This window comes from Hypanus sabinus, chromosome 10 (assembly GCF_030144855.1).
Source record: "Hypanus sabinus isolate sHypSab1 chromosome 10, sHypSab1.hap1, whole genome shotgun sequence".
NCBI classification, from domain to species: Eukaryota; Metazoa; Chordata; class Chondrichthyes; order Myliobatiformes; family Dasyatidae; genus Hypanus; species Hypanus sabinus.
The window spans coordinates 123,235,009-123,247,424 of NC_082715.1; the positions used below are offsets into that span (position 1 = coordinate 123,235,009).

A 12,416-nucleotide genomic window follows, 5' to 3' on the forward strand; every position below is an offset into this window, starting at 1 on the left:
ATTTCCGATGTTCCAGGGGGAAAAATCCTAGAGTACTCAACCTCTCCTTGTAACTCAGGCCCCCAAGTCTATGCAACATCCTGGTTAATATTGTCTGCACTCCTACTAGTTTAATAACATCTTTCTTAAAACCAAAACTCTCTGCACCTCACCAGTATCTTATATAACTGCTACGTAACATCCCAACTCCTAAACTCAGTGACCTGACTGATGAAGGCCAAATGCATTCTTCACTAACTTATCTGACTGTGCCACTGCTTTCAGTGAACTGTGCACTTGTACTTCCAAGTCCCTCTGCTCTATAACACAAACCAGGTCCCTACCCTGGTTTGACCTCCCAAAATGCAATATCTCTCATTTATCTGGATTGAAAACCATTTGACAATTCTCAGCCCACATACCGAGCTGACAGAGATCCCCCTGAAAAGTTTCCTAACCTTCTACACTGTCTACAACACCACCTATTTTAGTATCACCCACACATTACTAACAATGACTGTACATTCACATATATTAAGACACAAGAAGCTTGTGTGTGTATACCACCTTGATAAATTATGACATACATACTGTTAATACAGCAAGGTGGTATAAAAACTAAACAAATGCAGAATACAGTGTTACAGTCACAGAGACTACAAAGGAGCACCTCAGGGATGTGCGCTTAGCCAACTGCTCTACTCTGTTTACACTCATACTGAGACACGTAAGGACATAAGAACTAGGAGCAGGAGTAGGCCATCTAGTCCATCGAGCCTGCTCCTTCATTCAATAAGATCATGGCTGATCTGACCATGGACTGATCTCCACTTACCTGCCTTTTCCCCATACCCTTTAATTCCCAGACTGTGCAATAATCTATTCCACCTTGTCTTAAGTATATTTACTGAGGTAGCCTCCACTGTTTCATTGGGCAGAAATTCCACAGATTCACCACCCTCTGGGAAAAGCAGCTCCTCCTCATCTCCGTCCTAAACCTACTGCCCCGAGTCTTGAGACCCGGGCCCAGCACTTAAGTGCAATTATGAATAAAGTATGGTAGCTCCTCTACTGCCACAGGAGTTTCCGAAGATTTGGCTCGACATCTAAAACTTTGACAGACTTCCGTAGATGTGTGGTGAACAATATATTGACTAGTTGCATGACAGACTGGTATGGAAACACCGATGCCCTTGAATGGAGAGGATATGGCCCAGTCCATCACTGGTAGAGCCCTGCCAACCATTAAGCACATTTACATGGAGCATTGTCACAGAAAAGCTGCATCTATCAAGGACCCTGACCACCCAGGCCATGCTCTGTTCTCGCTGTTGCAATCAGGATGAAGGCACATGAGCCTCAGGACTCACACCACCAGGTTCAGGAACAGTTATTACTTCTCAACCATCAGGCTCTTGAACCAAAGAGGATTACTTCACTCAACTTCACTTGCCCCATCACTGAGCTGTTCCTAGAAGCTATGGATTGACTTTCAAGGAGTCTTCACCTCATGTTCTCAATATTTATTGCTTATTTTTTATTTATTGTTGTTAATATCTGTTTTCTCTTGTGTCTGCGCAGTTGGCTTTCTTTTGCACGTGGTTGCTTTTCCATCCTGTTGGGTGCAGTCTTTTCATTGATTCTATTGTATTACCTGGGTTTACTCGGGGATGTATATGGTGACACATATGTACTTTGATAATAAATTTATTTTTAACTTGTACTTTTGAATTTGATTCTGAAAAGAAATGCAGTGCAGTGCCACAGGCTGGTAAAGAGTAAATAATTTGGGTTTGTTCCTTCAGTTGTTTCGCTCACTACTGCTAAGGTTCTAGTCTGGCAGGGATGTCATAGAATTATGTCCTTCATTTTAGCAGAGTACTGCTGTCCCATTTTGCCCCGTCAGTGAAACACAGAGAACAGGGCCGGGGGCATTGCAGCTTTGATTGACAGGCGTGGCTCCGCCTCCCATCCCAGAGGCCGTGCGCCTGCGCGCTGGATAACACGTGTCGAGGCGGCATGGCGGCAGCTGATGGCGAAGTGGAGAGTGTCGGAGGCTGGTGCTGCGTCTTTTCACCTGGTTCGGCGCAGTGCCTTGCTTCAGTGGCGGGTGATGGCCGTATACGGGTGTGGGACACGCAGGGCGGCGGTCTGAAGCACGAATATGTGCCTTCGTCGCACCTTAGCGCCACTTGCAGTTGCCTGTCATGGGCTGTCCCGCGGCGCCTCCGCCAGGTGAGTGTCGGGCTTCGGCGCGGCCTAGTGGTGGTGGGTGAGGGGTCTGGCCATTCGGCCCGGGATGGAACGGAACGGTCGCCACACCGCTTTTCCCTGGGCAGCCAGTGAAAAAATAGTAGGCCGCGGCCTTCCCCGTCCCGGCCGTACATGTGGCTCTGGCCCAGGGTCTGCAAATCTGTCTCCTCCCCCCGCTTCCTCGTGGTCCCTGGTTGGAGGGGGCTTCCGGATTAGGGCCCCGTTGTACTTTTTTCGTAAAATAAACTGAATTTTTACAGCTACATCTCTTTTTTTTTTCCATCGGTGAGAAATTCACCCGAGTTTCTAAACTCCCAATTTCAGTGAGCTACCGCCGTTATAAAGTGTGCTCTCGTTGTTAAAGCCGAATTTTCAAAACCGATTTGAAATTGTGGAAACTGATTTACTGGAGGCGATCGCGCAGCAGGCCTTCAGACTCAAACAGCCCTCAGATTCTTTTCTGCTACTACAAAGTGTTCAATCATCTAAACCTGTTGAATGGAGCTCATACGTGGCTTATATTTATGTTGAACACTACAGGGTCTGTAGTGGGATGTTAGGGAAGAGGATGAATTGTAGTTTATTCAAATAGCACGTAGACCATTTAATTCATCTGTTGGCCATCAGAGTTATTTGCTGGGCGATGCGAAGCAGTTAAGTATTAAAAATTTGTTCACGCCATTCATTTGGAGGTGAGAACTTTCTGGATCTTCAGTCAGAAGAATGTGTTCACGTTGGGGTGCATTACTTCTGTTTTCACACTATTTAAAATAAAGTTTCAGTCCAGTGATAGTTAATCTTTCAGAAATACCTGAACTTCACTTTTCATTTCCATTATCTATAACTTTAGTATGTTGAATAGCTTCAAAGAAATGATGAATAAAAGTATGTTTAACCCTGAGCTGGTTCCAGGATGGTCGTCAAAATTTGTAATCCCATTATGATTTGGTGTCATTTAGAATGATCATAGAGCTATCTTAACTATTTGTCATCTGACACTTCAATTATCAAAATTTCTTCACAGACTGTTCACCTTTCAAAGTGCATGTGAATTTTCATTTTCAAATTCAAGTTTGTAATTCAGCCATACACATGTCCACTGTCAAACGACATGTTTCTCTGGATAAAGGTGCATAACTCTCACAGTAATGTTTCCACAAATAATAAGGTGCAAATATGATACAAGTTGTAAAGTTAACAGTTTAATGCTGTTAATGCTTCATATGTGATGAGACCTGGATGGCAGGGAGTTCAGTGGTAATCTTGAAGATTTGCTTAAATTCTAGCTCCTGCTTGACCCTGACAACTCCAATCCTACCATTTCTAGTGATGGGTTATTGAACTAAAAGCATTAATTCTGTTTCTGTCTCCACAGGTGGTGACTGATCCTGCTGAATATTTCAGGCAGTTTGTTTTTATTTCAGATTTCCAATAATTTGGTTTTGTATTGGTCACCTTTAGTTAGCTTCCATACTGGGGAGCCTTTATGCATCTCTGTATATTCTATTTTGAAATTAGCAAAGCTACATTTGACTGAAATCTTTGTTGTTCTGGTATCTGCTTTCTTTGCATTTCAGTCTTTTGGACAGTTTGTGTATCTGAAAATACTTGTGCCATTTTGGCATAAAGAATTGCAAAACAAAGATTTGATAATTATTTAGCATATTATTACATCAAAAATGTTAGATGAGCCTGAAAAATTGTACTGAAGGTGTGAGTATTGAAATTTCCTCTTTTTTTTACAACTTTTTCTGGATTTGGTATTCATACGGCATGGAAACAGGCCCTGCAACCAAAAAAATATGTTGACCATTGTACTTTCCTAAACAAATCCCACTTAACTGCAACTGGTCCATAACTACTTATGCCAGCAATTCAAGGAGTATCTACGAGCTTCTTAAATACTACGAGATCCATCACTTCAGTGCATTCCAGAATTCAGCCATTTTAGAAAACACTTCCCCTCAGAAACACATACCTAATAAGTTATTCCCTTTTGTTTTAGACACCATCACCATGGAAAATAGATCCCTGTGATGTATCTGTCTCCACTCTTAAATTTTTACCTACCTCTATTGGTTGACTTCATTTCCAGGGAAAATAGACCAGCTGCTGTGACCTGTTTTTATAACCTGAAATGCTCTAATCCAGGCAACCATTGTGATGTATCTTTTCTGTAGCACCAACACATCCTTGCCTCAGTGAGGAAGTCAGAACTGGATGCAATAGTAGTGTTGTAGCTTTTTTTAAAAAAAGTTGGCGATTGCAACATGACATACCTGCACTATAACTGATGAAATTAAGCAACCTAAATGTCAGTTTCATCTCACCCTCCCATTTTCCTGATAGGCTACATTTGGGGATCTATGAAGTTGTACCCATTTCCTATGCCCTACACTTATTTGACCTTACAATGTATCTCTTCGTACAGTTTTCCATTCCATCTGCCTGGTCTCAAATTTGAGTGTTGGAGCTGCATTAATCCAAGCTGTTCTGTAATGGTTGAAATGATGGAAAGGGTTTTTGTAGTCAACAGGTGGGTTATGTGGCACGGGAGTCCTACTGTCTAATCTGTACGGATACTTTATAAGGTAGTTTAATTTGAGTTTCTGAACCCTAATGTGTTGATAGTTGAGGATTTGGCAAAGGTAGTGCTAATGCGTAATGATAGATAAGCGACTAAAGTCTCTCTTTGGGGATTGTCACTGCCTTCCTAGCACTTCGGTAGAAGTAACTTTGGGATACATCTGCCTATGCTAAGTAGTGTCTGCAGGCTGACTTGGACTGCTTTGTCTCCTACAAAACAATTTGAACATTGTACAAATATTCCCTCTTGTGATGGAAGGAACCATTGAAGGCTATTGAAGCACCGAAAAATTATTGGTTGTAGAGCAACATCTTAAATCACTCCTAAGGTCTGGGTAATCTTCAGAAAACAACCATATCTATTTGTGTTAGGCATGGCTAACCCCCCACCTCCATATTGTTCATTGGCTTCAATTTTTTTAAGAAACAACTCACTGCTGCTGCACTTTTGAAATGTAGCCTTATGTCAAAGAAAGGTATTGTCAAGTCTCTGTGCTTTCATTTAGGCTGTGATGAGATGATGAGCTACATGGCTGAAGTGAAATCCAAATTGGGCACTTTTGAGCAAGGCTGTGGAAGTATCCAGAATTTCTGATCACTTCATGGGCATATACACATTACAGAGTGGGATAATATTTGGTAGAAAATGGAAGTTTTGCGAATGAAGGATGTGGGATTGCAGGCTTGGTAGGCAGAAATTAGCAATATGGTTTAATCTGCTAGGCCCAGGCTGGTAATGAAATCGCTAAATAGGGGAGGGAGCTTGTACTTAGGACCAAAGACAGTAGAGGTCCAATATTTTATTGGGAATTGCAGTCACTTATAGGTCTAGTCAGATGAGCAGTCTCACAATTTAGATATTAGAGTAGGAATCTGGAGATTTTCTAAATGTGCTGTTGATTTTGCATTAAAGTAATATATAAATGAGTTAATTGTTTCCTCTTGACTGACTTGAAAAGGCGGTTAGTTGATTATTTTGGGTGGTGGGAAGGTTGGTGGGGTGGAGGAAGTTGGTAACACTTGCTTTGAAAGAGTGGCTTCAGATGTTTTCGGCTAGTTTATCAGGGTCGTTCTTGCATTAGATATTTGCTTTGTGAGGTGAGTTATTAATGGAATTCCTGCGTGATCACAGGAACTTTTCTAGCATAAAAAACTTAGATTTGGGTTGGCTTTGAATACATATATTAGTGCTACTGGAGTAAAATTTATTAGAATTGGGTTTATATCAGAATCAGGTTAATTATCACTGTCATGTGACATGAAATTTGTTAACAGCTGCAGTTCAATGCAATAGATAATCTAGCAGAGAGAAAAAATAATAATAAATAAAATAAACAAGTAACTCAATTGTGTATATTGAATAGATTTTAAAAAAGTATGAAAACAAATGCTGTATATTAAAAAGTGAGGTGGTGTTCATTTAGGAATCGGATGGCAGAGGGGAAAGAGCTGTTCCTGAATTGCTGAGTGTATGCCTTCAGGCTGCTGTACCTCCTACCTTAATGGTCACCAACCTTTTTAAGTCCAATATCCCCTATCTCAGCCTTAGTGAAAGGCAAGATTGACCTATTAAATCAGTTAGTCACACGCATGCACATCAGGCAGAAAAGTAGAAATAATGTATGTACACCAGGGGTCACCATCCTTTTTTGCACCGCGGACCAGTTTAATATTGACAGTATTCTTGCTGATTTGGGGGGGGGGGGGGGGGGGGGGGGGCGCGACCGGAATACAGCGATACTCGAAGCAGGTTCCTTATGTCCAGTCTATTCCACAATTTAGTTTACATGGCTCTCAGCACTTAGCTTCTGTCCTGCTTGCTCATGTTTTTTCCGCTGAAAAAACTCAGTGGGTTTGTCTTTAAGTGCAGGGTGCTTGGTCTCTGCCGAAACAGTTCTGAGGGCTTCATTGCCTCATTAGACAGCCTCCGGGCCCAAACTCCAGTCTCCGCCTGCCCGCCGCCAGGTGCGACTGGTCGTGGGTGGGATGGGAGGATAAAGTAAGGGCTGGAGGCAGCAGTGGTCACAGTCCAGAGAGAGCGACTGACCGAGCGAGGAGTGCGTTAGGACATGCGCCCGCGCGCCCCCCCCCCCCCCCCCCCCCGCTGGTAGGATCTATCGGCCGACAGAAGTTTGGATCGAGGGATGACTTTCAATAGATCGCACCGAAGTAGCTGCTCTGCTACTTAATGAAACCCTGAGCCTGAATTAGGTCGTCTGCCAATATTTTAGCACTAGGTTCCCCATGAACATTTGGTGTGGTAAAAAGGTTTCGAGGTGGCGTCCATCTGTCTGCGCTCCAGTCCAGTAGCATCGGGACTTCTCACCGGTTACCCAAGGCCAAGCTGGTGTGAGGGTATCACTGTGTTTGGGCGACTGATGACTTCGCTTGCATACAAGTTCAACAGTGGGTGTAACATGGAATGAGGAAAGGTGCAGCTGACCCATATTGTTTCATATTGCCAAATCATATCGTTTCCTCGCGGCCCGGTGGTTGGGGACCACTGAAGTGCACTGTGTAGTGCGTGGAGGGGGAGCTACACACATGCGCACTGGGCAGAAAGAATGAAACTAAAACCCTGCAACCCAGAAACAATCTTTCAACAGTATTTGTGTATTTATTTTTCTTTTTTTTTCGGGATCTACTTGGAATGTCTCAAAGATCGACCAGTCGATCGCGATCGATGGCTTGGCAACCACTATCCTACCTGATGGTAACAGTGGGATAAGGGCATGCCCTGGGTGCAGGCGGTCCTTAATAATGGACGCTGCCTTTTTGAGACTCTGCTCCCTGAAGATGTCCTGGGTACTTCGTAGGCTAGTAGCCAAGATGGAGCTGACTACATTTACAACCTTCTGCAGCTTTTTTTGGTCCTGTGCAGTAACCCTTCCATACCAGACAGTGATGCAGCCTGTCAGACTGCTCTCCACAGTGCAACTATAGAAGTTTTTGAGTGTATTTGTTGACATGCCAAATCTCTTCAAACTCCTAATGAAGTAAAGCCTTCTGTATAACTACATCGATATGTTAGGACCAGGTTGGATCCTCAGAGATCTTGACACCTAGCAACTTGAAGCTGCTCACTCTCCACTTCTGATCCCTCTGAGGATTGGTATGTGTTCCTTTGTCCTACCCTTCCAGAAGACCACAATCAGCTCTTTCATTTTACTGACGTTGAGTGCCAGGTTGTTGCTACGGCACCAGTCCACAAGTTGTCATATCTCACTCTTGTACGCCCCCTTGTCACCACTTGAGATTCTACCAACAATGGTTATATTGTCAGCAAACTTACAGATGGTATTTGAGCTATGCCTAGCCACATGGTCATGTGTATATTGAGTAGGGCAGTGGGGTAAGCACACACCCCTGAGATGCGCCAGTGTTGTTCGTCAGCAAGGAAGATATTTTATCACTAATTCACATAGATTGTGGTCTTCTGGTTAGGAAGTCGAGGATCCAGTTGCAGAGGGAGGTACAGAGGCTCAGACTCTGCAACTTCTCAATCAGGATTGTGGGGATGATCGTATTAAATGCTGAGCTGTAGTCGAACAGCATCCTGACGTAGGTGCTTGTGTTGTCCAGGTGGTTTAAAGCACTGTGGAGAGCCATTGAGATTGCTTCTGCCATTGGCCTATTGTGGCGATAGACAAATTGCATTGGGTCCATGTCCTTGCTAAGGCAGGAGTTCAGTCTAGTCATGACCAACTTCTCAAAGCATTTCATCACTGTCGATGTGAGTGCTACTGGGCGATAGTCATAAAGGCAGCCCACATTATTATTTTTAGGCACTGGCATAATTGTTGCCTTTTTGAAGCAAGTGGGAACTTGTGCCCGTAGCAGTGAGAGGTTGAAAATGTGAATACTCCCACTAGTTGTTTGGCACAGGTTTTCAGAGCCTTACCAGGTACTCCCATTGGGACCTTCCGCCTTGTGAGGGTTCACAAAGTTTGTTGATCGACAGTAGTACAGTGAGTGCAGTGCATTGGGGCGCCATGGTAATGTAGCAGTTAGTGCGATGATTTTACAGTTCAGGGCATCCAGCACTGTCTGTAAGGAGTTTGTACATTCGCATGAAAGAGTGGGTTTCCGCTGGGTGCTCTGATTTCTTCCCACATTCCAAAGACATACCTATTAGTAGCTTAATTGGTCATTGAAAATTCTTAAATAGGCGAGTTAGTTGCTGGATAGTGCAGCTTGTTGGTCTGGAAGAGCTTTCTCTGCACTGTATCTTTTAATAAAATAAATGATACTATAAAATATGAAATAAAACATTAAGTAACGCAGAAAGAGTAAACATTATAAGGTAGTGTTCATGGGTTGGTTCACTGTCCATTCAGAAATCTGAAAGCGGACGGGGAGAAGCTGTTTCTAAAGTGTTGAGTGAGTCTCTTTAGGCTCCTGTACCACCACCTCTGGGAATAATAAGGAAGCGATTATGTCCTGGGTGATGGAGTCAATCATGATGGAGGCAGCCTTTTTGAGTTATTACCTGTGGAAGATGTGTCTAGTGCTGGGAAGGCTGGTGTCCATGAATTTGCAGCTTTTTCTGATCCTGTGCATTGGCCCCATCATCCCAGGCAGTGAGGCAACCAGTTAGAAATCATGGTTCATCTGTCGCTGAGTAGCAAAGTTTGCTGAATGTGGGTACTTATAGCTGCCTGGGCTACAAACTCCACATTTAATTTCTCAGTCAATCCCTTTTCTCCTTTAAAATGGCTTTTGAAACTTTGGGCCAAGCTTTTGGTTTGGTGTAGTATCACTTTGTGGTCTTGAAGTCATCATCAATTTCTGCAAAGATTAGATATTTAATTGCAATATTGTCAAATCCAATTTATAGCATTACTTTACTTTTTAAATATTAATATTTTTTCACAATTTCCCTTAGAGGAAGTCACCCAGTTTCTTTTGGACCTTTCGCTTAATTGAATAACCCATTAGCCTTCTACACCTGTGGACTCTAGGAAGGTGTATTTCTCATGTATTGTTGAAGTATAGTGACATTTTTTTTAAAAGCAGGACATTTTTCTTGACTTTATAAACTATCAGTTAGCTCAATATTAACATCGGACAGTAGTCATGATGCTGAATCAACTGCAGGATTTTCATTGATTTTGTTAATTCTTTGTGATCCTTTCACAGTTGGGCATGAATATCACTGTGGCTGAAGGGTTATTCAAAATGTACTTATCTATTAAGATTGCACATTGGAACTGCCATTTTACAGTGAACTTGTGTTGATAGCTTTTCATGGTGTTTTTTAAAAAATTCTGCATATTCACTTTCTGGGCTCAAGGATTTAGATTTTTGTTGGTACATTCATGAGTACTATATTTTTCTCATTCCATGGGAATTGTCATTTCTTAAGTCTTACCAATTAGATTCATTCAAAACAAATTTGAGTCAACAAGCACAAAAATATCTGCAGATACTGGAAATCAAAGCAACACAAAATGCTGGAGGAGCTCAGAAGATCAGGAGGAGGCTGAGACCCTTCATCAAGACTCAAGTTAAATTTTCTTTTGATGCTTTCCTTGTAGTTTCTAATAATATGACAGGAAGTACATATTGAAATAATGACAGCTTGTTTTGTTAAAGAATGATTTCTAGCATTTACCTTGTGATTCCTGTTTACTTCCTACTCTGCATATCCCTTCTCCCACCCCTATCACTGTCTCCAAATGGTTACATTTTTTTCTCAATCAAACATCGGGGATTTATAACCTTTTAATTATTTTATGTTTTATAAAAGCATTGACTTTCCAAAATTGAATTTAAAATCTTCTTTGTAGCATTTGAATTGATCTGTTCTTTTAGTTAAAAGTAAATATCTTGGCAGATCTTCAATATTTCTGCTAATTTCCTGCACTATCCCAAAATTCCTGGTTTCCATATTGATAAATCTAATGAACCCTACTTGGCGACCAGGCCTCCAAACCCTTCTCTCATAGAGGATCCAAAAGTTTCATCACTGAAATTTCTCCTTATCTCATTGGACTTATTCTGAGATAGTGTGCATTGATTTTAGACTTCTCTGCCAGGAAATTGTCTTCTGTTTGTTTGGCCTGCCAAGCCATGTAAGAATTTTGAAAATTTCAGTGAGACCTCCTTTCAGTCTTCTAAACTTTAGAAAATGTAGGTCTGGTCTACACAGTTTATACTTGTTATCCCTCGAACTAGTGAACCTCTGTTGTCCCTTTGGCAAGTGTATCCATGGGTAAGAAGATCAAGCTGTTCACTGTATCCCAGGTGTGAGTTCACCAAGTGCTGTGTAATTTTGACTTTTTCCTCGTGGATTGACTTGGGTGTATCTGTTTGCTTGGTTAATCGAGGTGCTGTCTCCCTATTTGTAGCCAAAGGACCACAAATTAAGAGAATGGTATAAACTTCTGTTTGCTATTAATCAACGTAGGCGTATCAATCAAAAATACATGTTATTGACCTTGACCCAGACTCTAGGTAATGCAGTGTAATATTTCTATTAACTAATGATTTTTTCCCAATGATGTTAATGACATAATTGAGTGAAATGGGGTTTTTTCTCCTCTTTCCAGGAGGTTCCTCAGAAGAAAAAAAGGAGATCAGAAAAAGTGGAAGCCAACAATGAAGTGGATCTATTGGCTATTGGCACAGCAGTCGGAAGCATCTTGTTATACAGTTTAGTTAGAGGAGAACTACAGAGGAAGTTGGTAAGATTTTAATGTTGCATTTATGAAAGCTGTTTATTTAATTTTATAGAAAACTATGAATATCCTACAAAAAAGGCTAAGAAATGAAGGATATGGATGTGCATTCAGCACCGTTAATGGCATCTTTACGTTTTATACTGCAGTTCAAGGTAGTTGTGAAAGTGCATGATCTCTTGCCCCCGAAAGTGTTTCTAATGTTTTCAAAGGCCTGAATACATGTGCATAAAAGATTTGGCAACATTACAAGGAGAGTTTGCATCAACTGGGATTTCGTTCCCTGGAATGCAGGAGATTCAGGGGAGTGCTGTCAGAGTATAAGTGAAATCATGTAGTCTTTTTCCCAAGGAGGGATTGCTAAACTCTAGAGGGAGTATATTTAAGATCTAAGGTTAGAATTTTAGAAAAGGGACATCGGGCAACAGCCTCACACTATGAATGATGCATATTTGGAATGAGCTGCCAGAGATAGTGGTTGAGGTTTAAAAGCCATCTCTGGACAAGTTCATATAGGTTTCAATCAATATGGGTTAAACTCAGCAGGTGGATGTAGCTTGGTTGCTAGGTTGCAGAGTTTGTTCCCGTGCTGTTATCATTATGAAATCATGTGCTGCTGTACAAATGTGCTCACATTTTCTTTCAATGCAGTTTTGTAAATACCCCTGTGCAGTTTTTCATCCTTGTCCAGGAGTCTAATCTGAGTTTGAAAAATAGAAATTTGGTGTTCTGCAGATAATGTCAAAAATGCATTGGATTGGAGCCAGGGGCAATCTTCTAATATTTCTTCTACCCAGCCAAATGATTTGGAAATATTGTAGGAAATGTTACTTTTATTTAGGAGATTCCAGCAGTTGATAGCACTTTAGGGCACTTGGTCTCTCTTGTCCAGTTTGAAGTAAAAGATATTTTTGGGTT

The 12,416-nt window shown here is 41.7% G+C and overlaps 1 protein-coding gene across 1 annotated transcript in view; it reads left to right on the top strand.

The window, feature by feature from the left end:
• The first annotated feature begins 1,975 nt into the window (after window positions 1–1,975).
• wdr43 (WD repeat domain 43) overlaps window positions 1,976–12,416 on the top strand; it is a 52,783-nt gene continuing 42,342 nt past the window's right edge. The window contains exons 1-2 of the mRNA XM_059982842.1: window positions 1,976–2,214; window positions 11,370–11,504. Coding sequence (XP_059838825.1) covers window positions 1,999–2,214; window positions 11,370–11,504 — 351 coding nt within the window. The 5' untranslated portion in view covers window positions 1,976–1,998. The remainder of the gene's footprint in view (window positions 2,215–11,369; window positions 11,505–12,416) is intronic.